This window comes from Jaculus jaculus, chromosome 12, assembly GCF_020740685.1.
Source record: "Jaculus jaculus isolate mJacJac1 chromosome 12, mJacJac1.mat.Y.cur, whole genome shotgun sequence".
NCBI classification, from domain to species: Eukaryota; Metazoa; Chordata; class Mammalia; order Rodentia; family Dipodidae; genus Jaculus; species Jaculus jaculus.
The window spans coordinates 59,053,858-59,080,382 of NC_059113.1; the positions used below are offsets into that span (position 1 = coordinate 59,053,858).

The 26,525-nt window shown below is 42.9% G+C and overlaps 1 protein-coding gene across 1 annotated transcript; it reads right to left on the reverse strand.

Moving 5' to 3' along the window:
• Positions 1 to 563: 563 nt before the first annotated feature.
• Positions 564 to 23,780, reverse strand: LOC101594153. Its single transcript, XM_045130614.1, has 5 exons — positions 23,631 to 23,780; positions 22,324 to 22,575; positions 12,513 to 12,667; positions 4,700 to 4,783; positions 564 to 744 (listed from the first exon to the last, which is right to left on the reverse strand). Exons 1-5 carry the CDS (start codon positions 23,778 to 23,780, stop codon positions 564 to 566), a joined length of 822 nt encoding a protein of 273 aa, XP_044986549.1.
• Positions 23,781 to 26,525: the final 2,745 nt, after the last annotated feature.

Genomic DNA, 26,525 nt, shown 5'->3' on the forward strand with positions numbered 1-26,525 from the left:
GTACTCAGGAGGCAGAGGTAGAAGAATCACTGTGAGTTCAAGGCCACCCTGAGAATACATAGTGAATTTCAGATCAGCCTGGGCTAGAGTGAGATCCTACCTGGAAAAAAAAAAAAAAAAACGTATTCTGGAAATCAAACTCAGGTCCTCATTCCTGTAAGACAAGTATGTTACTGACTGGCTTCCCAGCACACTTCTGTTGGGGCCCTCTTTCTGTGATGCTATAGGTCAAACCCTGAACTTGGCACATGTTAGGCATATAACCTAGCCCTGGGTGGAGCCCATTACAGCATTCTACAATCTATGGAGTCTCTTGTCTCCTTTCTGCCTAGTAGGGCCCCAAAAACATTTGTGCAATGAAAGAATAACAAATGAATGAATGATTAAGAGAAAACAATCAACATATAGCTTTGTGTGAGCTACACAGACATATGTAGTATATGTAATTTAAATAATAGTATTGAAAATACTCCTATAGATCTTTAGCATTAATGCCTTTTAATATAGTTTATTCAATATATAAGAGTTAATGACCAACAATATCTAAAGTCAAAGACAAATGCTTAGTGGTTAATATGAAAGGGTGAATTTGCTTGCCTGACTGCAAAAATCTTGGTACTTTGCCTTCTACTTGGCTCCCCATATCCATACTGGTTTACTTTAAACAGTATCACCATGGGAGCTAAAGACTGAGCAGGTTTGGCAAACAAAGCATTGATGCCAAAAATAATTGAAAAGAGGGGTGACCTGAAACAGATAAGAATAGCATGGGTCTTTATCAAGTGTTCATACATGCATATATCTATGCATCAAGAACCTCTTCATGGAATGGAGAAATGGCTCAGCAGTTAGGAAACTTGCTTACAAAGCCATTACTCAGGTTCAATTCCTCAGTACCCACATAAACTGGATGCAAAATGTGGCACATGCATCTAGAATTTGTTTGCAGTGCCTGGAGGCCCTAGGGCACTCATTCTCTCTTATCTCTTCTCTCTCTCTCTCTTTCTCTCTTTCTCTCTCTCGCTCTTTCTGTGTGTGTGTGTGTGTGTGTGTGTGTGTGTGTGTGTGTAAATAAATAATTTTTTTTTTTGGTTTTTCTTTTTTTAAATATTTATTTATTTATTTATTTGAGAGCAACAGACACAGAGAGAAAGACAGATAGAGGGAGAGAGAAAGAATGGGCACGCCAGGGCTTCCAGCCTCTGCAAACGAACTCCAGACGCGTGCGCCCCCTTGTGCATCTGGCTAACGTGGGACCTGGGGAACCGAGCCTCGAACCGGGGTCCTTAGGCTTCACAGGCAAGCGCTTAACCGCTAAGCCATCTCTCCAGCCCTTTTTTTGGTTTTTCAAGGTAGGGTCTTACTCTAGCCCAGGCTGACCTGGAATTCACTCTGTAGTCTCAGTGTGGCCTCAAATTTACAGCAATCAATCCATTTACCTCTACCTCCCGAGTGCTGGGATTAAAGGCATGTGCACCTAGCTTAATAAAAATATTTTTATTTTATTCATTTATTTATTTGAGAAAGAAAGAGAGAGGCAGAGAGAGAGAGAATGGGCATGCCAGGGTCTCTAACCACTGCAAATGAACTCCAGACACATGTGCCACCTTGTACATCTAGATTACATAGGTACTGTGGAACTGAACCTGGGTCCTTAGGCTTTGTAGACAAGCACCTTCACCACCAACCCATCTCTCCAGCCCCTAAAAAGTTTTTTTTTTTAAAGAAATTTATTTTTAAAAAGGACGTCTTCTAGGAAGATCACCATGAGTTCAAGGCCACCTGAGACTACATAGTGAATTCCAGGTCAGCCTGGGATACAATGAGACCCTACCTTGGCGGGAAAAAATAAAAGAAAAGAAAAGAAACTCTTCATCTATGAAGCTCCCTTCAACCAAAATAAATAATAATAAAAACTACAAAATAATTATAAAATGTTGACTCCTTAGTTATAAGGGGTTATAGAACTAGAACTCTCTTAAAAAATCTTTTATTTTATTTTATTTATTTGAGTGGGGGGAGAAAGAAGCAGCAGCAGATAGAGAGAATAGGCATGCCAGGACCTCCAGCCCCTGTGAACAAACTCCAGATGCATGTGCCACCTTGTGCATCTGTCTTACATAGGTACTAGGGAATCAAACCTGGGTCCTTAGGCTCCGCAGACAAGTACCTTTGTAGACAAGGCCATCTCTCCAGATCTAGCACTCTTTTGTGTTGCTACTTGTACACAAACACCTTTAACTGCAAAGCCATTTCCCCAGTCTGTGGTTGACTTTCTTTTTTTTTTTTTAATTTTTTTTTTACTGTTTATTTATTTATTTGAGAGCAACAGACAGAGAGAGAAAGAGGCAGAGAGAGAGAGAGAGAATGGGCGCGCCAGGGCCTCCAGCCACTGCAAACGAACTCCAGACGCATGTGCCCCCTTGTGCATCTGGCTAGCGTGGGTCCTGGAGAGTTGAGCCTCGAACCGGGGTCCTTAGGCTTCACAGGCAAGCACTTAACCACTAAGCCATCTCTCCAGCCCGACTTTCTTATTTTCTTGAGACAGACTATGTAGCCCAGGTTGGCCTTGTGTTTGAGGTAATCCTCTTGCCTCAGCCTCTCAAGTGCTAGGATTGGGATTATGAAGACAGGATCTTGTATGGTACCGACACTGACTGGAACTGCTGCACTCAAGAGATCCTATTGCCTCAGACTCTTGAGTAGCTGGGAGACTTCAGGAAGGTGTCACCATGTTCATCTGGTATATGGCACTTATGTGAATTGGCATTTGGTAAATGTTGGGGTCCCTTCTCTTTCCAACAGGGACATTTTGCTATTGGTAGACCATTCATTCAAACAGGATTTGGGTGCGAGGGACTGTTCAGCGGTAGAGTGTATACTTACATGTGCAAAACAGTGAGTTTAATCCCAGTACCACCATCCCTCCAAATAAAACAGGACTTTGAGAACTGGCTACTGAAATGACTCTGCTTGCTAACCATTCATTTAGAAAGAGAGAGGAGGACCAGGCATGGTAACACACACCTTTAATCCCAGCACTCATGAGGCCCAGGTAAGAGGTTCACTGTGAGTTCAAAGCCAGCCTGGGACTACATAGTTAATTTCAGGACAGCCTGGGCTAGAGCAAGACTCTTCCTTTAAAAGAGAAAGAGAAAGGAAAGGAGGAAGGAAGGAAGGAAGGAGGGAGGGGAGGAGGGAGGGAGAGAGGGAGGGAGGGAGGGAGGGAGGGGGAGGGGGAAAAAGGAAGGAAGGGAGGGAGGGAGGAAAAGAGGAAGGGGAGGGAAGGGAGGGGAGGAGAGAGAAGGAAAGAAGGAAGGGGAGGGAAGGGAGGAGAAGGGGAGGGAGGGAGAAATGGGACTGGAGATGTTACTTAGTGGTAGAGAGCCTTGGGTTTGACTCCCAGCACCACAAAAAAAAGGGGGGAAAGGCATTTTCAGTCGGTCACTTTCCGGCACAAGGGCCACTAACGTGAAAAGGACAGTCCTCCTCTGTAAGGAGCGCATCAGCCTGCTCACTCTAGCAATAAGAAGCTAGAATCACAAAAGGGGGCCAAGCAGCAGGCAAAGTTTCCTCAGTGTAAGCGGCACTAGAAGAAGAGGCCCTGTGGTGTAAATGCTCCTACAGAGCTAACAAAGCATGGGCCTCTGTCTTAATAGCACACTCTCCTCTAATTTGTGAAATAGGGCACATATGAGGAAATCATAGGAGGAAATGTTTGCCAACCATGAGAATCTTACACTTTATAACCATAGCAGAGAACAAACCCTCTTAGCTCAGCGTGGACTTTTCGCAGTACGCAGAGATGATGCGCTTTGACTTTTTGTTGTTGTTGTTTTGTTTTGCAAGGTAGGGTCTTGCTCTAGCCCAGGCTAACCTGGAATCACTCAGTAGTTTCAAGGTGGTCTTCATGGTGATCCTCCTACCTCTGCCTCCTTGCTGACTTTTTTCACTTTAATTCTTGCAGTGTCATGAAACAAAGATCACTTTATCTCATCACCCAGTGTGCACTGCAATGTGTAGGACATAAAACCAGTTGAGATTTCACGTCAGTTTCTAAGCTGTAACCCTTGCTGTAGCATTGGCTGTGTGAACCTGTGGGATAACAATTATGCTGCTTTGGTGGTTTGAATGTAAAATGTCCCCAACAGGTTCAGGTGTTTTGAATACTTGGGCCCCAGCTGGTAGCAAATGGGGAAAGTTATGGAACCTTTGAGGTGTGGAGCCTGGTTGGAGGGTGTGTCACTGAGGGCATGTCTTGGAATTATATAATGTAGCCACCCTTGCCAGAGATAGCTCACTCTTGCTGTGTCTTCCCAACTGGTATGACAAGATGTGATGTTCCAACTGTCTTCTCTACAGTGCTTGTCCTGTCATGATGAAGTTTCTCCTTGAAACTAAGCTAAAATAAACCTTATCATTACATCAGCTGCAATGAGAAGGCAACTACTACAGATGCCCTCTCAGAAGCAGGGGAGAGTTGTCCAGAGGCTGGGAAGCAGCCAAATGGCAGAGCACTTGCAAGCTAAGGTAAATTTCCCAGGGCAAAGAAATATGAATATCCTATGACATTCTGCTCCCTGATTCTCAGTGACATTACTTAAGATCATCTCGCTGGCATACCTGAGATAGGAAGACTCTGATGGGTTCTGCCCAGGGGTGGCATTTTCATAGCTAGTTTCTGAGTAAGTATACTTATTGTCGATTGAACTTCAACAAATCTGCATTGACCATGTCAGCCAGCGGCAGATTAAACAAGCAAAAAGAAGCTTGCACAATCACCCTAGAAAAAAGTTAAAATACTGTTCATATATGAACATTTTATAATTAGTATAAATAAACAAACCACAGCAAGGCATAGTAGAAAACATCTATAATCCCAGAACTCAGGAGGTAGAGAGGTAGGAGGGTCAGAAGTTCAAGAGCAGCTTTGATCACAATGAGCTTGAGGTCAGCCTTGGACACATGAGACTCTGTATCAAAAAAATAAAACAAGGTCAGGTGTGGTGGCGCACGCCTTTAATCCCAGCACTTGGGAGGCAGAGGTAGGAGGATTGCCATGAGCTCGAGGCCACCCTGAGACTACATAGTGAATTCCAGGTCAGCCTGAGCTAGAGTGAGACCCTACCTCGAAAAACCAAAATCAAAAAAATAAGCTGGACATGGTGGTACATGCCTTTAATCCTAGCACTTGGGACACAGAGGTAAGAGGATTGCCATGAATTTGAGGCCACCCTGAGATTATATAGTGAATTCCAGGTCAGCCTGGGCTAGAGTAAGACCCTACCTCAAAGAAAAAATAATCAAACATAAATAAAATCGCTGTTATGCTTTTTTATATTCCCAAACACTACCTGTTCATTAAATTTTCTTAAATTATAAATAGACTATGAAGAACAGATCTTTTCATGGAATTTTATTAGCCATACTTCTCTCAAGAATAGGGTAAGTTATTTTTGAGACAGAGTCTCACATGGCCCAGGTTGGCCTGAATCTCATTAGATAGCCAAGGACAGCCTTGATTTTCTGATCCTCCTGCCTCCACCATATGAGTACTGGGATGACAGGCCATTTGCCACCATACCTAGTGCATACATTTTTGGTACATACATTTTAACTGTGATTAAAAATTGGGAGAACAGCTGGGCATGGTGACACATGCCTTTAATCCCAGCACTTGGGAGGTACAGGTAGGAGGATCGCCAATGAGTTCAAGGCTACCCTGAGACTACATAGTGAATTCCAGGTCAGCCTGGACTAGAGTGAAACCCTACCTCAAAAAAAAAAAAATGGGAGAATGGGCTGGAGATATGTCTCAGTGGTTAAGGTGCTAGCCTGCAAAGCCTAAGGACCAAGGTTCAATTTCCCAGGACCCACATAAAGCCAGATGCACAAAGAGACACATGCATCTGGAGTCTGTTTGCAGTGGCTGGAGGCCCTGGTATGCTCATTCTCTCAATCTGTCTCTCTCCTCTCTATCTCTCTCTGCTTGCAAATAAATAGATAAAATATGTTTTTTTAATTGGAAGAATATTTTAGAAGGAGGTGGGCCTAAAGAGATGGTTTAGTGGTTAAGGCAGCAAAAGCCAAAGGACCCAGGTTCAATTCCCCAGTATCTACATAAAGCCAGATGCCCAAAGTGGCACATGTGTTTGGAATTTGTTTGCAGTGGCTAGGAACCCGGGTGTGCCTATTCTCTATCTATATGTCTCTTTCTCTCTCTGTCTAATAAATAAATTGGGGCTGGAGACATGGCTTAGTGGTTAAGATGATTGCCTGAAAAGCCTAAGGGCCCAAGTTCGATTCTCCAGGTCCCACAGAAGCCAGACATGCCCAAGGTGGTACTTGCATCTAGGGTTCATTTTGCAGTGGCTAAAGGCTCCAGTGCACCCATTCTCAATCTCTCTCTCTCTCTCTCTCTCTCTCTCTCTCTCTCTCTCTCTCTCTCATAAATAAAAATAAAAATACATATTTTTAAAATACATATTTTTTTAAAAAAATTGGGAGAGGGGGACTGGAGAGATTGCTTAGTGGTTAAGATACTTTCCTGCAAAGCCTAAGAACCCAGGTTCGATTCCCCAGGATCCATGTAAGCCAGATGCACAAGGTGGCACATGTATCTGAAGTTCGTTTGCAGTGCCTGGAGGTCCTGGAGTGTCCATTCTCTATATCTCCCTCCTTCTTTCTCTTTCTCTCTGTCTCAAATAAATAAATAAATAAAATCTTTTTTTTTTTAATTGGGTATGATGGTGCATGTCTTTAATCCCAGCACTTGGGAGGCAGAGGTGGGGGAATTGCTGTGACTACATAGTGAACTCCAGGTCAGCCTGGACTGCAGTGAGACCCTACCTCAAAAAGACAAAACTAGTAAGAATTTTAAAAATTAAAAAATAAGCCAGGTATGGTGGCGCATGCCTTTAATCCCAGCACTTGAGAGGCAGATATAGGAGGATCGCTGTGAGTTCAAGCCCACCCTTAGACTACATAGTGAATTCCAGGTCAGCCTGAGCTAGAATAAGACCCTACCTTAAAAAAATAATAATAAATTAAAAAATAAACACATAAAGATGTAAAACAGGCCACTTAACAAAAAACTTCAAATAACATCATTTGAATCTATCCTGAAGGCACTGAGAAGTCACTTAGATTATTTAGCAAAGGAATGACAAAGCAATGCGGGAAAAGGGACTAGACGGACTAGAGTGTGGACGTAAGAAGGCCATATGGGAGCCTAGGTAGCATTTCCCATATGCAACCAGGAGCACCCATGCTGAAGGACAGCAGTGGAACTAAGACGGGAAGGATTCAGGACACGTTCGAGTTGAAACTGCCAATAACTGGTAGTTTGGTGTGGGTGTCAAAGGAGAGAGGGAAGTCAAGACAAGTTCTCAATCCCTGACTTGGGCAAGCAAAGAGGATGAAGCCATTTCCCACAATGACGAGCAAGGGCAGAGGGGAAGACCTAGCGCAGGGCCCTTGATTTGGACCAGTTGAATCTCTGATGAGGAGGAACTGGTAACAGTGGAGGCTGTGGAAATAGAAAAAACAGTCAACAAACTGGGTGTGGTAGCGCACATTTTTAATCCCAGCACTCGGGAGGCAGAGGTAGGAGGATTGCCGTGAGTTCAAGGCCACCCTGAGACTACATAGTGAATTCCAGGTCAGCCTGAGCGAGAGTGAAACTACCTCAAAAAAACAAAAACAAAAGAAGAAGACACAGCTCAACTGGTAAAGTGCTTGCCTAGCATGCATAATACGCTGGGTTTGATCCCTAACACTGTATAAAAACTGTGTGTGGCAGCACACGCCTATAGTCCCACTTGAGAGATGGAGAAGGAAGTAGAGTTCAAGCTCATCCTTGACTACATCATGAGTTTCAAGCCAACCTGTACACGAGGCCTCATATAAAACAGTAGCAAGAAGAACAGAAGAAAACTGACACAAAACACTTCAAGACATTAGATGTAACCTGAAAGTAATGAGAAGCTATTTAAATTATTAAGTAATGGGATTCAACGATTCTTGAAAACTTAAAGCAAAACAGACCAACTGAAAAGCTAGCCAGGCATGGTGGCACATGCCTTTAATCCCAGCACTTGGGAGGCAGAGGTAGGAGGATTGCCATGAGTTCAAGGCCACCCTGAGACTCCATAGTGAATTCCAGGTCAGCCTGGGCTAGAGTAAGACCCTATCTTGAAAAAAAAAAAAAAAACTGAAAAGCTTACACAAAGCAAAAGAAAAAAATCAAGAGTGAAGAGAGACTGCAGAATGGGAGAAAATATTTTCCTCCTGTTCATCTGACAAAGGATTAATATTTAGAATCCATAAGAGACCAAAAAGAAGAAAGTAATAAAAAATAACCCCTCAAAAGCAGCAACCTAACTAAAATATGAGTGAGGGCCAGGGAGATGGCTCAATGAATAAAGAGGTGCTCAAACTGGAGTACCCGAATTTGATCCTCTTGTAAAAAGGCCAGAAGCTGGGCTGGGCGTGGTGGTGCACACCTTTAATCCCATTTAATCCCAGCACTCAGGAGGCAGAGGTAGGAGGATCACCATGAGTTTGAGGCCACCCTGAAACTACATAGTGAATTACAGGTCAGCCTGTAGTACAGTGAGACCCTTCCTCCAACCCCACCCAAAAAATGCCAGAAGTCTTGGTGGGCTATAATCCCAGCATGCTGATAGTCAAATAGGAGGCAGACAACATGTACATACACATATATAAATAATAAACAATATCAAACTATGGAGGACCATTCTGAACAAACACTTCTCAAAGAAGACATACAAATGGCTAACAACAACAAATATATGTACAAAATGCTCACTATCATTAGCCATCAGGGAAATGCAAATGAAAACTGCATGAGATATTCTTTCACCCCAGTTACAGTTAAAAGGGCTGTTATCATAAGCACAAAAAAACAAGTGCTGGTGATGGAGAGAAAGAGGAACTCTCAAACACTGTTCATAGGAATGGAAATTAGAAAAGCTGTCCCACTTCTAGGTTCAAAGGGAATTAAATCTGGGGGCTAGAGAGATGACTCAGAGGTTAAGGCACTTGCCTTCTATGCCTAATGACCTGGTTTGATTGCCCAGTACCCACATAAAGCCAAATGCACAAAGTGGTGCATGCATCTAGAGTGTATTTACAGTAGGTGGAAGCCTTGATGTACCCATTCTCTCTCCCTCCCTCCTTGCAAATAAATAAATAAAAGGAAATAAAACTGCATGCCCTTATTTATTGCAGCACTACTCAAAACAGCTAAAATTGACCTAGATGCCTATTCATGGGTGAACAGATAAAGAAATACATACATACATATATATGTGTGTATAGAGAGAGAGAATACATATAGTATACATACAAAATAATAATACAGTACAGCATTATTCAGCCATAAAGATGAAATGTCATATACAGCAAAATGGACAGGAACTGAAGAACATTATATTATGTGCAAACTCAATGCCGGGCGTGGTGGTGCATGCCTTTAATCCCAGCACTTGGAAGGCAGAGGTAGGAGGATTGCCATGTGTTTGAGGCCACCCTGAGACTACATAGTGGATTCTCTGTGAATTCTGGATTAGAGTGAAACCCTACCTCAAAAAAATAAAAACAAGGAAGACAGGCACAGTGGTGCACACCTTTAATCCCAGCACACAGGAGGCAGAGGTAGGAGGATCACTGTGAGTTCAAGGCTCATTCTCTCTCTCTCTCTCTCCCTCTCTCTCTCTCTCTCTCTCTCTCACACACACACACACACATACACACACACACACACTCTTACTCTGTCTCTCTCAAATAAATAAATAAAATTTTTAAAGTATCACATATTCTTTCTTATATATGGAAACTGAAAAAATATCTATCTGAACACAGACTAGTAAATACTAGAGATAGAGGGAGAGAGAACATAAAAAGAAGCTAGACTAGGGCTGGAGAGATGGCTAAGCAGTTAAAGGTGCTTGCTTGCAAAGCCTAATGGCCTGGGTTTGATTCCCCAGTTTCCACGTAAAGTCAGATGCAAAAAAAAAATAAAAGAAGGCACATGCATCTGTTTGTTTGCAATGGCAGGAGGCACTGGCATGCCTGTTCCCTCTCTCATTTTCTCTCTGTCTCTGTTTGCTTGCAAATAAATAAAATAGTTTTCTCTTTTGTTTTGTTTTGTTTTTGTTTTTGTTTTCTGAGGTAAGTTCTTGCTCTAGCCCAGGCTGCTCTGGAATTCGTTATGTGGTCTCAGGGTGGCCTCAAACTCACTGCAATTCTCACATGCGTTCACACATATGGAGACCACAGGTCAACACTGTCTCCCTTAATCACTCTGCACTTTATTTTTGAGACAGATTTCTCACTGAATTCAGTGCTCACTGATTTGGCTAGAATAGCTAGCCAGAAAGCCCTAAGAATATACTTCTCTCTGCTCCGCAGTGCTGGTATTATAAGCAAGAATTTTACCCACTGAGCCATCTCGCCAGCCACTCAAATGTTTCTTAGAAGAAGGAACGGGAGTGTGACTTGAAGAAGGAAGAAAAGCTCGGCCACCCTTATACCTGGCAGTAGCATGAACTAAATGCTTACTAAACAGTCTGGTGTGGTGGCTGGCTGGGTGGCTGGTTGGTTGGTTGGCTGGGATTAAAGGCACGGGCTACTATGCCTGACTCTAAATATTTTATTTATTTATATTTTTATGGGGTTTTGTGTTTTTTTTGTTTTGATTTTTTTTTTTTGTTTGTTTTTTGTTTTTCAAGGTAGGATCTCACTCTAGCTCAGGCTGACCTAGAATTCAATATATAGTCTCAGGGTGACCTCGAACTCACAGTGATCCTCCTACCTCTGCCTCCCGAGTGCTGGGATTAAAGGTGTGCACCACCACACTTGGCTCCAGCTGTTTTTTTTTTAATATTTTATTTTATTTATCTATTTATTTGACAGAGAAAGAGGGAGAGAGAGGAGTGCATCAGAGCCTCCAGCCACTACAAACGAATTCCAGACATGTGCACCCCATTGTGCATCAGGCTAGTGTGGGTCCTGGGGAATTGGACCTAGGTCCTTTGGCTTTGCAGGCAAAACACTTTAACAGCTAAGCCATCCCTCCATCCCTATTTATATAAGAGAGAGAGAAGCAGGCAGGCTGACAGACAGAGAAAGAAAGAAATCTTCAGAGATCTGGGGCTAGAGAAATGACTCAATGGTTAAAGGCACTTACTTATAAAACCTGATGACCTGGATTCAATTCCCCAGTACCCACATAAAGCCAGATTCACAAAGTAGCACATGTATCTGGATTGCCTTTATAGCAACAGGAGGCCCTGGTGTGCCCATAGTTTCTGTCAGTCTCTAGATAGATAGATAGATGGACGACAGGCAGGCAGGCAGGCAGACAGACAGACAGACAGCCATCTCACTAGCCCCATAAATAGGTTTATTTTTCTTTTCTTTTCTTTTCTTTCTTTTTCTTTTTTCAAGCAGAGAGAGAAAGAGAGATAAAAGAAAGAGAGAATGGGCATGCCAGGGGCCTCTAGCCACTGCAAACAAACTCCAGAAACATACAGATAGAGAGAGAGAGCCCACAACATGGTGACACACATCTTAAACCCTGCACTCAGGACGATCACTGTAAGTTTGAGTCCAGCCTGGGCTAGAGTAACACCCTACCTTGGAAAATAAAAAATATAGGTAGTTAGTTGAGAGAGAGAGAGAGAAAGCAGGGGGTGGGGGAGATATCTCACTTTGCAGCCCAGATGCAGTTAAAATTCGCTATGTAATACCGACTGTCTTTGAACACACAACAATCCTATGAACATACTCAGCCTCCTGAGAGCTAGGGCTACAGGGGCAAGCCACTACATCCAGCTACTAAATAGGTTTTTAAATAGTTTTTAGATTTTCATTTGAAAGACTGAAGTGCCAAGGCCTCATGCCATTGCAAATGAATTCCAGACACATGCTGCACTCTGTGCAGATGGCTTTACATGGGTACTGGGGAAACAAACCTAGGCAGAAGGCTTTGCAGGCAAGAGCCTTTAACAAACACTAAGCCATCTCCCTAGCCCCTATTTAGGGTTTTTTTTTTGTTTTTTTGTTTTTTTTTTTTTAAGCAGAGAGAGAAAGAAGATAGAAGAGAGAAAGACAGAGAGAATGGACGAGCCAGGGCCTCTAATCACTACAAATGAACTCCAGAAGCATGTGCCACCTTGTGCATCTGGCTTACATGGGTACTGGGGAATCGAACCTGGGTCCTTAGGCTTCACAGGCAAACACCTTAACCACTAAGCCATCCCTCCAGGCCCCCAAGTAGGTTTAAAAAGGAACTTAACTTTACTACAAACTAAAGTATATGAATACTTTGAAAAATCAAGCTGTTAACATGCAATTTCACAGAAAGGTGCAATGACCTGGCCTAGAATTGAGTATTACACTCCACTCAGATCAGAGCTGCTTTACCACTGAAAGAGAAACTAGCATGGCAGGGCATAATTCTGAGACCAGGCCTGGCATTTACTTACATGATGACAGTGAGATAAAGAGCCAAGCAGTAATAGTATTCCTGTCCCAGAAGTAACATGACATTGGAAGCTGCTCCTTCTAGGTAGAAAGAAATTAAGATAATATTATAGTAACCATATCTCTTCAGCCAGGACTGACCTAAAAGAACCAGGTACTGCAAAGGAAAGAGATTGACACTGTTTAGAAACCCACCCTACCTGTTATTCCTGCTTCCTTGTGATGACAAAATCAGAGTCACACAATAAAATTAATTTACTTCTGAATTATAGCATCTGTTGCAACACACAGTTAACACTCTTGATTAGGGAGGCTTTTAGTACATTTTCTTTCTTGCCCCAGAAGGCTTTAAACTCACAGTGGTCCTCCTGCCTCAATCTCCCAAATGTTAAGATTATAGATAAACCCCCATGCCCAACAGTTAGGGATGCCTTTAGTAATGTGTGTGTGTGTGTGTGTGTGTGTGTGTGAATAATTAAAGAACAGGGGATATAGCTCAGTGGTTGAACCCTTGCTTAGCATGCACAAAGACCTGGCCTCTATCACCAGCCCACCAAAATGAAAAAGACTACAGATACTTTAATATTCTATAAATAACAAGAAACTGCTATCATAGTCCATGAAGCACATACCCAGGAAATGGTTTCCTAATTTGTCTTCACATTAACTTTACAAAAACTGATCATAGGGTTGGCGAGATGGCTTAGCAGTTAAGGCTAAGGACCCAGGTTCAATTCCCCAGTACCCACATATACCAGATGCACAAGGTAACGCATGCATCTGGAATTCATTTGCAGTGGCTAGAGGTCCTGGAGCACCATTCCCCCTGCTCTCTCTCTCTCTCAAATAAATATTTAAGAAATATTTTTAAAAACTGATCACATGAAAAAAAGTCAACCACCTAGAAACAACAATTGACTCATGGGAAAGTGAAAAGTCTCCCCAAATTTGAAGCAAACCCAAACTGTACAACTTAAAGTTAAAGCCTAGCATTCACCAAGCACACAGAATATGAAACAAGTATTTGTTGAGTAAATAAATCACTCTCATTATTCTCCTTACTGTTGGTGTAAATCTTAAATGCCTTTTTTGGTTTTGGTTTTGGTTTTTCAAGGTAGAGTCCACTCTAGCCCAGGCTGACCTGGAACTCACTATGTAGTGTCAGGCTGGCCTTGAACTCATAGTGATCCTCCTACTTCTGCCTCCCAAGTACTGGGATTAAAGGCGTGCAACACCATGCCCAGGTCTTTTTTTATCATGAAGTCAGAGGTTTAAAAAACAACTGCCCCAGCACTCGGGAGGCAGAGGTAGGAGGATTGCTGTGAGTTCGAGGCCACCCTGAGACTCCATAGTGAATTCCAGGTCAGCCTGAGCTAGAGTGAAACCTTACCTCGAAACACAAAAAAAAAAAAAAAAAAAAAAAAAAAACAACTGCACCTTCATCTCTTCTGGTTATGTGACAGATCTTAACAGAATCATGTTGAGAACTTAGATGTTCTCCTTCTGCATTTCTTGATGCCAGTGAAGAAGTTAATTGTCCTGGACTGAAAAGTGTGTGAAATATGCATGCATCCATCCACAGAGAGCAGAAGATAGCCTTTGTTCTTACTTTAAAAAGCACATTGTTTAGTCCTGAAAGGGTCTCTCTAACCATACATGCATGCACACCATGGTTAGGAGAGGATTTTGAACAATGCAAGTAGTATGCAAAGGTCCTTAAAGAAACAGAAGGGTTCTGCTGACTGATTCTTGTGTTTCCTTCTCTGCTTTCAAGAAACAAGAGCTCAGCCGGGCATATGGTGGCACGCCTTTAATCGCAGCACTTGGGAGGCAGAGGGAGCAGGATCGCCGTGAGTTCGAGGCCACCCTGAAACTACATAGTGAATTCCAGGTCAGCCTGAACTAGAGTGAGACCCTACCTTGAAAATAAATAAATGAGCTCATTTCAGGATACTGAAGTCAAGGCACAGTGAGGGGAAGGGAGGGGAAGAATTTCTTAGAGACAGAGTGTGTAAGCCACCCTGGCAGGTCATGCAGATGTTATAAAAGTAATATGTGTGCCCTGACTGAAATGAACCTCTAACACACAGACACACGTCCTACCTTGGCCTTAATACATAGCCCACACTGGCAATTCTCTTATCTCAACCTCCAGAGCACTGGAACCACATGTGTGCTGGGATTAAAGGCATGCACCACCACGCCCAGCCATTAAGCAATACTTTTATTCCTTCTCCCTTATCCAGTTCTGTATTCAACACATAACATACTCAATAATGGTTAGTTATTATTATGTCCAATATACACAAAGACATGAGCCAGTTATGGGCATTTTTGTTAAAATCATAAAAGAGGACTGGAGATATGCCTCAGTGGATAAGATGCTTGTGTGCAAAGCCTAACAACCTGGGTTCAATTTCCCAGTACCCATGTATAGCCAGATGCACAAAGAGGCACATATGTCTGAAATTCTTTTGCAGTGGCTGGAGGACATGGTGCACCTATCGCCCCTCTCCTTGCAAATTCATTTTTAAAGAAGTATATGTGTGTGTGTGTGTGTGTGTGTGTGTGTGTGTGTGTGTACATATGTACATACACACACTTTAAGTCATAAGAGAAAGGCTGCCTCTGCTTTAGTACAGCCTTCTGTAAAGGGGAATTTGGCTCTCCTCTCATGTGGTCACTGAGTCGGAGTCCACACAGAGAGTTCCAGCCTACATGCCAGCAACCCCACAGCACACACACAGCACACAGAGAGGTAGTCAGGCCTGCTCACAGCACAAATCTCAATGCCAGCAGCAGGAATGGGCACATGTGAGCTGGCATTTCTGGAGTTTATTTTGCACCAGGAGCCCCTTTTAAGCATTTTCATACATTTAGTCCTTGTTGTAATTGCATTAGGTACATCCCATTTTTATTTTCATTTTATAAATGAAACTGAGTCACAGAGAAGTTGAGCAACTTACTCAGTGTCATACAATTTCTCTTGGAAGATTCATGCTCTTAACTCAGTTACCATTTGCCTGCCTGAGGGGAGTGGAATGTGGAAGACTCACAGACCTATTAAAACAGTTACTAGAAGCCAGGCGTGGTGGTACATGCCTTTAATTTCAGCACTTGGAAGGCAAAGGTAGGTGAATCACTATGAGATGGAGGCCACCCTGAGACTACTTAGTGAATTCCAGGTCAGCCTGGGCTAGAGAGAGATCCTACCTTGAATTAAAAAAATACATAAAATAAAAAGCTGGGCGTGGTGGTGCAGGCCTTTAATCCCAGCACATGGGAAGCAGAGATAAGAGGATCACCGTGAGTTCGAAGCCACCCTGAGGCTACATAGTGAGTTCCAGGTCAGCCTGGACTAGAGTGAGACCCTACCTAAAAAAACCAAAAATTAAAATAAAATAAGAAGCTAGGCGTAGGGGCACACACCTTTAATCCCAGCACTCAGGAGGCAGAGGTAGGAGGATCGCCATCAGTTCAAGGCCAACTTGAGGTTACATAGTGAATTCCAGGTTAGCCTGGGCTAGAGTGAGACTATACCTCGAAAAACCAAAGAAAAGAAAAGAAAAAAGATAAGCCAAAAGTAAACAAAACACACATTTAAAAAAAAAAAAAAAAAAACAGCCCAAGAAACCTTTGAGGAGTAACTAAAATGTCAAGTATCTCAGTGGGGACTGGAGAGATGGCTTAGTGGTTAAGCACTCGCCTGTGAAGCCTAAGGATCCCGGTTCAAGGCTCAATTCCCCAGGACCCACGTAAGCCAGATGCACAAGATAGTGCATGCATCTGGAGTTTGTTTGCAGTGGCTGGAGGCCCTGGTGCACCCATTCTCTCTCTCCCTCTCTGCCTCTTTCTGTCTGTCTGTCACTCTCAAATAAATACAAATAAACAAAAAACAAATATCTCAGTGGTGATAGTGATTTTTTGGTACATAAGCATATCAAAATGTACCAGATTGTATAGTTTTGTTTTATTTATTTCTTTTAAAGTAAGGTCTCACACTAGCCCAGGATGACCTGGAATTTACTATGTAGTTTCAGGCTAGCCTCGAACTCATGGTGATCCTCCTACCTCTGTCATCCAAGTACTGGGATTAAAGGCCTGTGCCACCATGCCCAATGTGGTAGTTTTAATAGGTGTAGTTTTATTGTGTTTGATCATAAAATAGAAAAAAGCTAACACCTTGTCTTTCCTTCAACCCTTTCATTTTCTCAATTGTTCAGTAAACCATGAAGAGCAAGAGCTTTATGAAAGCTGGTCAACACCATTTATAAAACAAAACTACTAGAAATAGCTTAATGCCCATCAGTAAATTATGAAGTGTTTACATATATTACCCCCGACAAAGCTACTAAAGAGTAGATTTTTGGGCTGGGTATATAGTTGCATTGGTAGAGTGCTTGCTTAGCATTCACAGAGCCCTGGTTCGTCCCTACCACCACATTAACCAGGTATGGTAACAAATGCCTGTAAACCCAGCACTTGGGAGATGAAGGCAGGAGGATCCTTGGCTACATAGTAAGTTTGAGGCCAGCCTGAACCACCTAAGATACTAATGAGCCCACCTCTGGGTGTACCTGTGGATCTGGAGGAAGACCCACCTTGAATGTGGGCAGCACCCTCTCGTGGGCTGAGGACCTAGATGGAATGAAGGGGGTGGGAGGAGAAAGTCAACAGAGCATTGACATTGACACTACATTCTCTTTTTTTTTTTTTCTTTGTGTGTGTGTGTGTGTTTTGTTGTTGTTTGTTTGTTTGTCCAAGGTAGGGTTTAATTCTAGTCCAGGCTGACCTCGAATTCACTATGCAGTCTTAGGCTGGCCTCAAACTCATGGCACTCCTCCTACCTCAGCCCGCTCAACCCCAAGTGCTGGGATTAAAGGCATGCACCACCACAACATGCCCTTTCTCTGCTTCCTATCTGGTAAGACACGAATAGCATCATCCACTGTTGCAGTCAGGTTCACATTGCTGGTAAAAATCACCCAACCAACAGCAGCTTATGGGGAAAAAAGAGGTTTATTTTGGCTTACAGGCTCAAGGAAGCTCCATGATGGCAGGGAAAATGATGGCATGAGCAGAGGGTGGACATCACCCCCTGGCCAACATAAAGTGGACAATAGCAACAGGAGAGTGTGTCAAACACTGGCATGGGGAAACTGTCTATAACACACATAAGCCCGCCCCGAATCCCTCTATAGCATTCGGAACACCTAAGTTTATGGGGAACACCTGAATCAAACCACCACATCCACCATAGGCTCCTGTCACTAAGGCATTCTGCCCAAGTGCAGGGAGCCAAGCAACTATGGACTGTGACACAAAAGAAACCCTCCCTCAGCTGATAAAGCACCTGCCAGGCAACTCTTAGTACCTGAATTCAGATCCTCAGACCCCACATAAAAGCCTGAAGTTGTGATAGGATCCTGTAATCCCAATGCACCTATGGTGAGAAGGTAGACAGAGGCAGGAGAATTTCCCAGAAACTCAAAAACAAAGGGTGAACAACAAAAGACCCTTCCTTAAAAACAAGGTGCAAAATAAAACAAATAATTAAAAGTCAGCCTAGGCATGATGGCACATAACTTTAATCCCAGCACTCAGGAGGCAAAGGTGGGAGATTGCTGTGAGTTCAAGGCCACCCTGAGACTACATAGTGAATTCCAGGTCAGCCTGGGCTAGAGTGAGACCCTACCTAAAAAACAACAACAAAATAAGAATAAATAAAAATAATGGGCTGGAGAAATGGCTCAGCAGTTAAGGAACTTGCCTGCAAAGCTAAGGACCCAGAATCAAATCCCCAGTACCCACAGATGCACAAAGTGGCACATGCATCTGAAATTTGTTGCAGTGACTAGAGGCTCTGGCACACTTATTCTCTCCCTCCCTCCCTCCAACTTTCTCTCTCTCCCCCCCATAAATAAATAAAATAAATGAAAATCTAGGCATGGTAGTGCACACCACTAGTCCTAGCACTCAGGAGGCAAAGGTAGGAGGATAGCTGTGAGTGTGAGGTCAGCCTGGGACTACAGAATGAGTTCCAGGTCAACACGGGCTAGAGGGCGGCCCTATTTTGAAAATAAAGAAACAAAAACCAAGGTGGAAGATGAACACCCACTGTAAAGTTGTCCTCTGATCTCCACATGTGTGCCACTGTGTGTGTGCCCCCCAACAAATAATTAAATTTAAATAATAATAATAAATTTAATTTAATAAAAAAAAATAATGGCAATAAGAAAAGTAAGGCAGGTGATGTAAAACATTATTTTAATCCCAGCACTCAGGAGACAGAGGTAGAAGGAGCTCTGTGAGTTTGTGGCCACCCTGAGACTACATAGTGAATCCAGGTCAGTCTGTGCTAGAGCAAGTCCCTACCTTGAAAAACCATAATAAATAAATAACAAGCCGGGTTTGGTGGTGCACGCCTTTAATCCCAGCACTTAAGAGGCAGAGGTAGGAGGATCACCATGAGTTTGAGGCCACCCTGAGACTACATAGTGAATTCCAGGTCAGCCTGGGCCAGAGTGAAACCCTACCTCAAAAAACCAAAAAATAAATAAATAAATAAAAGGAACTAGGGATAGAAGGATTGCTTAGTGGTTAAGGCACTTGCCTGTCAAGCCAAGGACCCAGGTTCAATTCCCCAGGACCCACATAAGCCAGAAGTACAAGGTGGCGCATGTGTCTGGAGTTCATTTGCAGTGGCTGGAAGCCCTAGCGCACCCATTCTCTCTCTCTCTCTCTCTCCTGCCTCTTTCTCTCTGTCAAATAAATATTTTTTTAAAAAAGGCATGTGCCACCACACTGGCTCATTTAAAAGAAAAAAAGGGAACTAATACACTACTTTACATCATATAACTTACTAGCTAACGAGGATGAGTACAGGTTTTACTTACTTGTGAAAATAGGATAAACCCCTACCACAGACGAGATTATGTCATGGTTTTAGGAAACACATTCAGGTTTAAGGGCAGCAGTACCTCAAACCACATGCCAGTATATTTTTTAAAGGAGGATATGTGATCTCCTGTAACAGTCATAACCATGGAATCTTAATAGTGCTAGGAACTCCAGGACCCAGGCTTTTAGCCAAGTGTTTTGAAACCTTGCTCTATGAATTCTTGATCAAGTGACATGTTTTTTCCTTTTAACAAAATTGGAGTTTACTGGCCTGGCATGGTGGCACACGCCTTTAATCCCAGCACTCAGGAAGCACAGGTAGGAGGATCGCTGTGAGTTCATGGCCACCCTGAGACTACATACTGAATTTCAGGTCAGCCTGGACTAGAGTGATGCCCTACCTTGAAAAAACAATTGTAGTTTACTAAGAAAAGAGTCTAATACAGAGTTAAGAGAGAGAAAAGCCAGGTATTACAGTGGCTCATGCCTTTAATTCCAGCACTGAGGAGATCAAAGGGGAATGGAAGAGGAGAGAGAGGAGGGAGAAGAGGGAAGACGGGAGGGGAGGAGAGGGTGGGGACAGAAGGGGAAGGGAAGAGTGGGCAGGGGAGCACAGGGAAAGGGAGGGGAGAGGAAGATAGTTGCATACCCCTAGCATGAATATGGACCTCTCAAGAGAGAGTCACAATTGTGTCTGTTCTGGGGTGGGGGGATGATTTTTGTCTAGTTTTATCTCATTTTGTAGCTCACACTGGCCTGGAACTTGCTATGTAGTGCAGGCTGGCCTCAAACGTGCAGCAATCCTCCAACCTGGAATTACAGGCTGCCCACATATGATTGTGATGATTTTTACATGTTGTTGGAAGGGTTTAAAAAATTAAGCACACTGGGTATGGTGGCTCACATCTGTAATCCCAGCTGCTTGGGAGGCTGAGACAGGAGAACTTCCATGAGTTCAAGGCCAGCCTGGGCTACAGAGTGGAACACGGTCTCAAAAAGAAAAAAAAAAAACAAAAAACTAAGTAATCCAGGCATGGTGGTGCACGCCTTTAATCCCAGCACTTGGGAGGCAGAGGTAGGAGGATCATCATGAGTTCGAGGCCACCCTGAGACTCCATAATGAATTCCAGGTCAACCTGGGCTAAAGTGAGACCCTACCTCAAAAAAAAAAAAAAAAAGGCTAAGTGAAAATGTTTTGGAATAGATGGTAAGACCCTATTGCTGAAAACTCCACATACTTGGGCTGCAAGGCCACTGAGAAGTCCTGCTGGAACTGAGCTAATAACCTCCTCCATGTAGACCAGCTGACAGAAAGCTGGAAGCTACATGCAGTTCAGTGGGAAAAAGAGAAATCACCAGTGAAGATACTCAACAGTGGACACTGCAAGCCTTATATTTGGCCAACCAGGCCAAATGAGCCAATGGGTGCAATAGTGGCACGTCTATCATGGTGGAAACCAACCTCCCTCTAATTGGACTGGAGGCCCACTCTACGGGAGGGAATACATCCCTGATACTGAAAACTTAAAACAGGGGTAGTCATGAGCCCTAGGGGAGCAACGTCTGCTGATGTCTGGAAAAATGTATATACTGCACATATCAAACTGCCCAGCAAGCACTTCTCTTAATATTCATACCCTTATATTAATGCTACTCTCACTTTGGGTAGAGAATCTTCTCTTTTCAGATGGCAGTGACCTTGGGATGACTCAGAAGGCATCATGGTGCTAGAAAAGTGACTGGAGTACTTAGTAATATCTCGATCACACCTTCCAAAGCTCAGGGTCTAATGCGGAAGAGGTGGTGGAAAGAATGTAAGAGCCAAAAGAAGGGTAGGACTCCTTACAACATGCTCCCTCCAGACATAAAATGGCCTGGATATCCATGACCTCACAGTGCCTGATACTACCTACACAAGACCATCATAAGAGGAAGAAAAGATCATGACATCAAAATAAAAGAGAGACTGATTGAGATGGGGAGGGGATATGATGGACAATGGAATTTCAAAGGGGAAAGAGGGAGGGAGGAAGGGTATTACCATGGGATATTTTTTATAATCATGGAAGATGTTAATAAAAATTGAGAAAAGAAAAAATAAATAAATAAAATGTTTTGGTATACTTATTAAATGTGATTATAAGGTGGCTCCTGAGAAGTTCATTCTGAGATGTCCACAGGCTGGTGAAACAGGTCAGAGAAGGTCAAAGGAATCCCCTCTGCCTCTCAAGTGCTGGGATTAAAGGCGTGTGCCACCATGGTGCCAGTTGAGATTTTCTTAATTCATAGCCAGCAGGAAAGACTCCTTTCCCTTCCCATGTCTCCTTAACTGCCCCTATTTTTCCATCCTGCATTCACTTCCCTCTCTGAGACTTCTTCCATGTAGCAGTCACAGGACTCTTAAATGCCCACATAAAGCAAAACTACTGGGGGCTGGAGAGAGGGTTCAAAGGTTAAAGGTGCTTCCTTGCAAAGTCTGCCCTCCTGGGTTCTATTCATTGGTAGCCACCTAAAACCACATGCACAATGTGGTGCATGTGTCTGGAGTTCATTCACAGTGGCAAAGACCCTGGCATGCCCATTTGCTCTCTTTCAAAATCAAATAAAAGTTTTTTTTAAATAAAACTACCCACTCCCAGGAAGCCATCTTATTATCCCATAGCTCTGCTGATATGTCCACGTGGCACCTCAGGGGAACAAAGCTCAAAGCAAAAATGTTGAAAGTAGCTTTCCTTGTTTTCCAGTGTATTTCTTCTGAACTTTGTTCAGCATCTGGGACACTGACCCTGGGTTATTATAAATGCCATTTATTCAAGCTTCTCGTTTATTCATGTTTCTAATTTCCTTAGCCAGATCCAAGTTAAATCTTTAATGCCTCTGGAAAAAAAAAATACAGGAAGATTTTTCACATACCTGTGGGCAAATAAAGCCTACCCCATACATGATGCCCCTTAAGGAAGAAGAAAGAACACCTCTGGGAATGAGGTGATCTGCAAAGATCATCATGAAGTCATTGAACAGTTGGAAGAAATTCATTATGAGGAAAAGGTAGAAGTTTTTCTGGGACAAGATTTGTCTCAACATCAAGACGGAGGCAGCCCATGCGAGGTCCTGTTCGTGCTCTGTCAAGAGGTTTTCCTCTAGTTCTCCAGTACCCACATAAAGCTGATGCATAAAGTGGTAGATGCATCTGGAGTTTGTTTACAGGGGTTAAAGGCCCTGGAGTGCCCATTCTCTCTTGCTTTCTATTTGCCTCTTTCTCTCTCTCTAACAAATAAATATTTTTATTTTTTTTATTTATTTGAAAGTAACAGAGAGAGAAAGAGGCAGATAGAGAGAGAGAGAGGAGAAAATGGGTGTGCTAGGGCCTCCAGCCACTGCAAACGAACTCCAGATGCATGTGCCCCCTTATGCATCTGGCTAACGTGGGTCCTGGGGAATCGAGCCTCGAACCAGGGTCCTTAGGCTTCACAGGCAAGCACAATAAAATATTTTTTAAATCAATGTTTATGGGCTAGAGAGATCTTAGTGGCTAAGTGCTTGCCTGTGAAGGCTAAGGACCCTGGTTCGAGGCTCGATTCCCCAGGACCCACGTTAGCCAGATGCATAAGGGGGCACATGCATCTGGAGTTCGTTTGCAGTGGCTGGAGGCCCTGGCATGTCCATTCTATCTCTCTCTCTCTCTGCCTCTATCTCTGTCACTCTCAAATAAATAAATAAAAATAAAAACAAAAATTTTTAAATCAATGTTTATAACTCAAAATAGATGCAGATAGTATGTTGTCTGTAATAAATAAGCAATATTACAAAACATGGGAGGAACTTAAAACCATGAAGTCATTCTACCCACCTAATTGGCAATGAGTTACTATATAATCTCAACTTAATCTATCAAGGAATGGGTCTTTTCAAGACAGAATACCCACCCCAGTCCATTTTTTCCCTCTCTCCTCCATCCATGCCTCCTTCCATTTCATCCTTTCCTTTTTCCTCATCTTTGATAAAGATCTAAACAGCCCAGCCTGGCTTTAACATTCAGCAATCCTCCTGCTTCAGCTTACAGGAATATATCACCACACCTAGCTTTCAGAACTTATCCTGATAACTCTTACAGCTATGTGAAGAAGCCACTTTTTGGTAAATGAAATGTATTTGGTAAATACAACTATGAGGAAGGAAGTACTCTCCTATATTTCAGGATAATAAAAATTCCATCTCACCTGCCCTTGATAGAAAGCCACTTCTGAAATCTGGTATACTTCTAAGAAAAATTTCACATAGTAGAAACTAAAGATAGAATTTAGCATTTCAGTTCCCAGTGTGATCAGAGAGTATGCCCAAACACTGGACTTGATATTTAAAAGTATCATTTTGGGCTGGAGAGATGGCTTAGCGGTTAAGCGCTTGCCTGTGAAGCCTAAGGACCCCGGTTCGAGGCTCGGTTCCCCAGGTCCCACGTTCGCCAGATGCACAAGGGGGCGCACGCGTCTGGAGTTCGTTTGCAGAGGCTGGAAACCCTGGCGCGCCCATTCTCTCTCTCTCCCTCTATCTGTCTTTCTCTCTGTGTCTGTCGCTCTCAAATAAATAAATAAAAAATTAAAAATAAATAAATAAAATAAAATAAAAGTATCATTTTTCAATGCAGAGGAAGTTTACTCCCTATGTTAAAGAAAAAAAGAAGTTAGAATTTACTGTTTGCATGCAATAGTTAATGGACAGTAAAATTCCATTTAGTTAAATAAAAGTCCAAAACTACTAGCTGTAAATGTTACCAAACTTAACTTTTTTTTTTTTTTTCCCCTGAGGTAGGGTCTTACTCGAGCCCAGGCTGACCTGGAATTCAATATGTAGTCTCAGGGGGGCCTCAAATTCACAACCATCCTCCTACCTCTGCCTCCCAAACACTGGGATTAAAGGCCTGTGGGCCACCATTCCCAGGAAATTTAACATTTTACCTAGCCAAGGCTTACCTGGAACTCACTCTGTAGTCCCAGGCTGGCTTTGAATTTATAGCAGTCCTCCTACATCTGCCTCTTGAGTGCTGGAATAAAGGCCTATGCCACCATGCCCATTTTTTGAGATGTTGCCAGTTCTAATTGGCATAGACTATAACTCCACTTATATTTTTAAATCATTTATTTACTTATTTGAAATGGAGAGAAAGAGAAAGGGGTAGATAGAGGGAGAGAGAGAATGGGCACACCAGGACCTCCAGCTGCTGCAAATGAACTCCAGATGAATGTGCCACCTTTTGCATATGGCTTACGTGGGTCCTGGGGAATTGAACCTGGGTCCTATGGCTTTGCAGGAAAGCATCTTGACCACTAAGCCATCTCTCCAGCCTCACTTCTATTTTTTGTATGCCTTCTAAATTCTAAAGTAAGAGGTTTCTCCAAGAGTTTAGATACACTTAGGTAGTGGTAAGGGCAATAGGTTCATGCATTTTATCCTTGCTCGCTGGGAAGGTACAAAAGAACAGCCCTCTGCTAAAGCCAGAGAGCAGGAGGAGCAGGAGCTCTTTTCTTATAAGAAAGCAGAGGAGGAAAAGACCATGACATCAAAATAAAAGAGAGACTGATTGAGATGGGGAGGGGATATGATGGAGAATGGAATTTCAAAGGGGAAAGTAGGAGGGGAGGGAGGGCATTACCATGGGATACTTTTTATAATCATGGAAAATGTTAATAAAAATTGAGAAAAAAGAAAGCTGTTCATTCTGCCACACACACTTGCACTGAAGAATTTACTTAACCTTCTCCTGGTAGACAACAGAGCTTTGATCTAAAGACATATCTATGAGTTATATAGAAATAACATATGCTGATTCATGCTCTGATATTGATGCACCTCCTGCCCGCCCCCCAAGACCCTTTTTGTTTTGTTTTGTTGTTTTTTCCAGGTAGGGTTTCACTCTGGCCCATGCTGGCCTAGAATTCTCTATGTAGCCTCAGGGTGGCCTTAAACTCATGTTGATCCTCCTGCCTCTGCCTCCTGAGTGCTGGGATTAAAGGCATAAGCCACCACACCCAGCAACTAGATGACCCTTTTAAAATTTTTATTTATTTTGGGGTGTTACATGTGTATGTGCATATGTCTATTTGTGTGTATGTGTCACTCTCCACCTTATTTTTGGAAGGCAGCTAGGCTAACCCCTATGGGACCAGTGCTTTCTCACCTTATTTTGAAGACAGCACCTCTGATTGGCCTAGAGCTCATTGATTGGACTAAATAGCTGGCCAGAAAACCTCAATGACTTCTTATCTCTGCCTCCCCAGCAGTGGAACTACGGGCTTGTGCTGTCACATCAGGCTTTTACATGAGTACTAAGGGTCTGAACTCAGGTCCTAATACTTGTGTGGCAAGCACTTTACCAACTAAGCCATCTCTCCACCCCCCAAGACACCCTCTTTTTTTCTTTGTATTTATTTTTATTAGAGAGAGAAAAAAATGGGCATGTCAGGGCCTATGGCCTGCAAATGAACTCCTGATGCATGTGCTACCATGTGCATCTGGTTTACGTGGGTTCTGGGGAATCAAACCAGGGTCTATAGGCTTCACAGGTAAGCACCGTAACTACTAAGCCATCTCTCCAACCTACTCTCTTAAATCTAGACTATCACTCTACCATTTGATATGTGCAACTTGAAAACAGAAAGTCTGGCCAAGTACTGGGAAGAAATACACCCATAATGACCTCAAACTACTACTGACTATGAACCTTCTATCTTCTAGCCTCAGATTCCTAAGCACTGGCAACATCAGGTCCTGCTAATCTTCTTGCCTTATCCTGTTTTACCAGGCACCCACAATTTTACTGAATCATGAAACAGGTGAGTATGCACATCATTTCAGGATGTCAGTTGCTTTAATAATCCTTGGGCCTCTGCCTCAACCTTGGAGACGCAGTAATAAAATTTAGCAAACAATTTAGTCCATATTGCATGATTTCTTTGGGAAAGAGAGGCAAGTTAAAAGAGGATAACTGGGCATTTAGTTCATATAACCAAGTTACTACTCCCCAAAACCAAAAGAGAGCAGACAAACAATAGCAACAACCAGAAAAAAAAAAAAAAAAAAAAAAACCTTGAACATGATGGTGAAGGAGTCTCGGGAGG

Excerpts from the sequence above, each read along its gene's own strand:
- LOC101594153 (XM_045130614.1), bottom strand. The coding sequence starts at position 23,780 with ATGATACTTTTAAATATCAAGTCCAGTGTTTGGGCATACTCTCTGATC. Across the intron at positions 12,668-22,323 it reads TAGGCTTTATTTGCCCACAG|TACCTGGTTCTTTTAGGTCA; the intron begins GTATGTGAAAAA and ends TTTCCTTTGCAG. Across the intron at positions 745-4,699 it reads TTGTTGAAGTTCAATCGACA|ACCCCTCTTTTCAATTATTT; the intron begins ATAAGTATACTT and ends CTGTTTCAGGTC.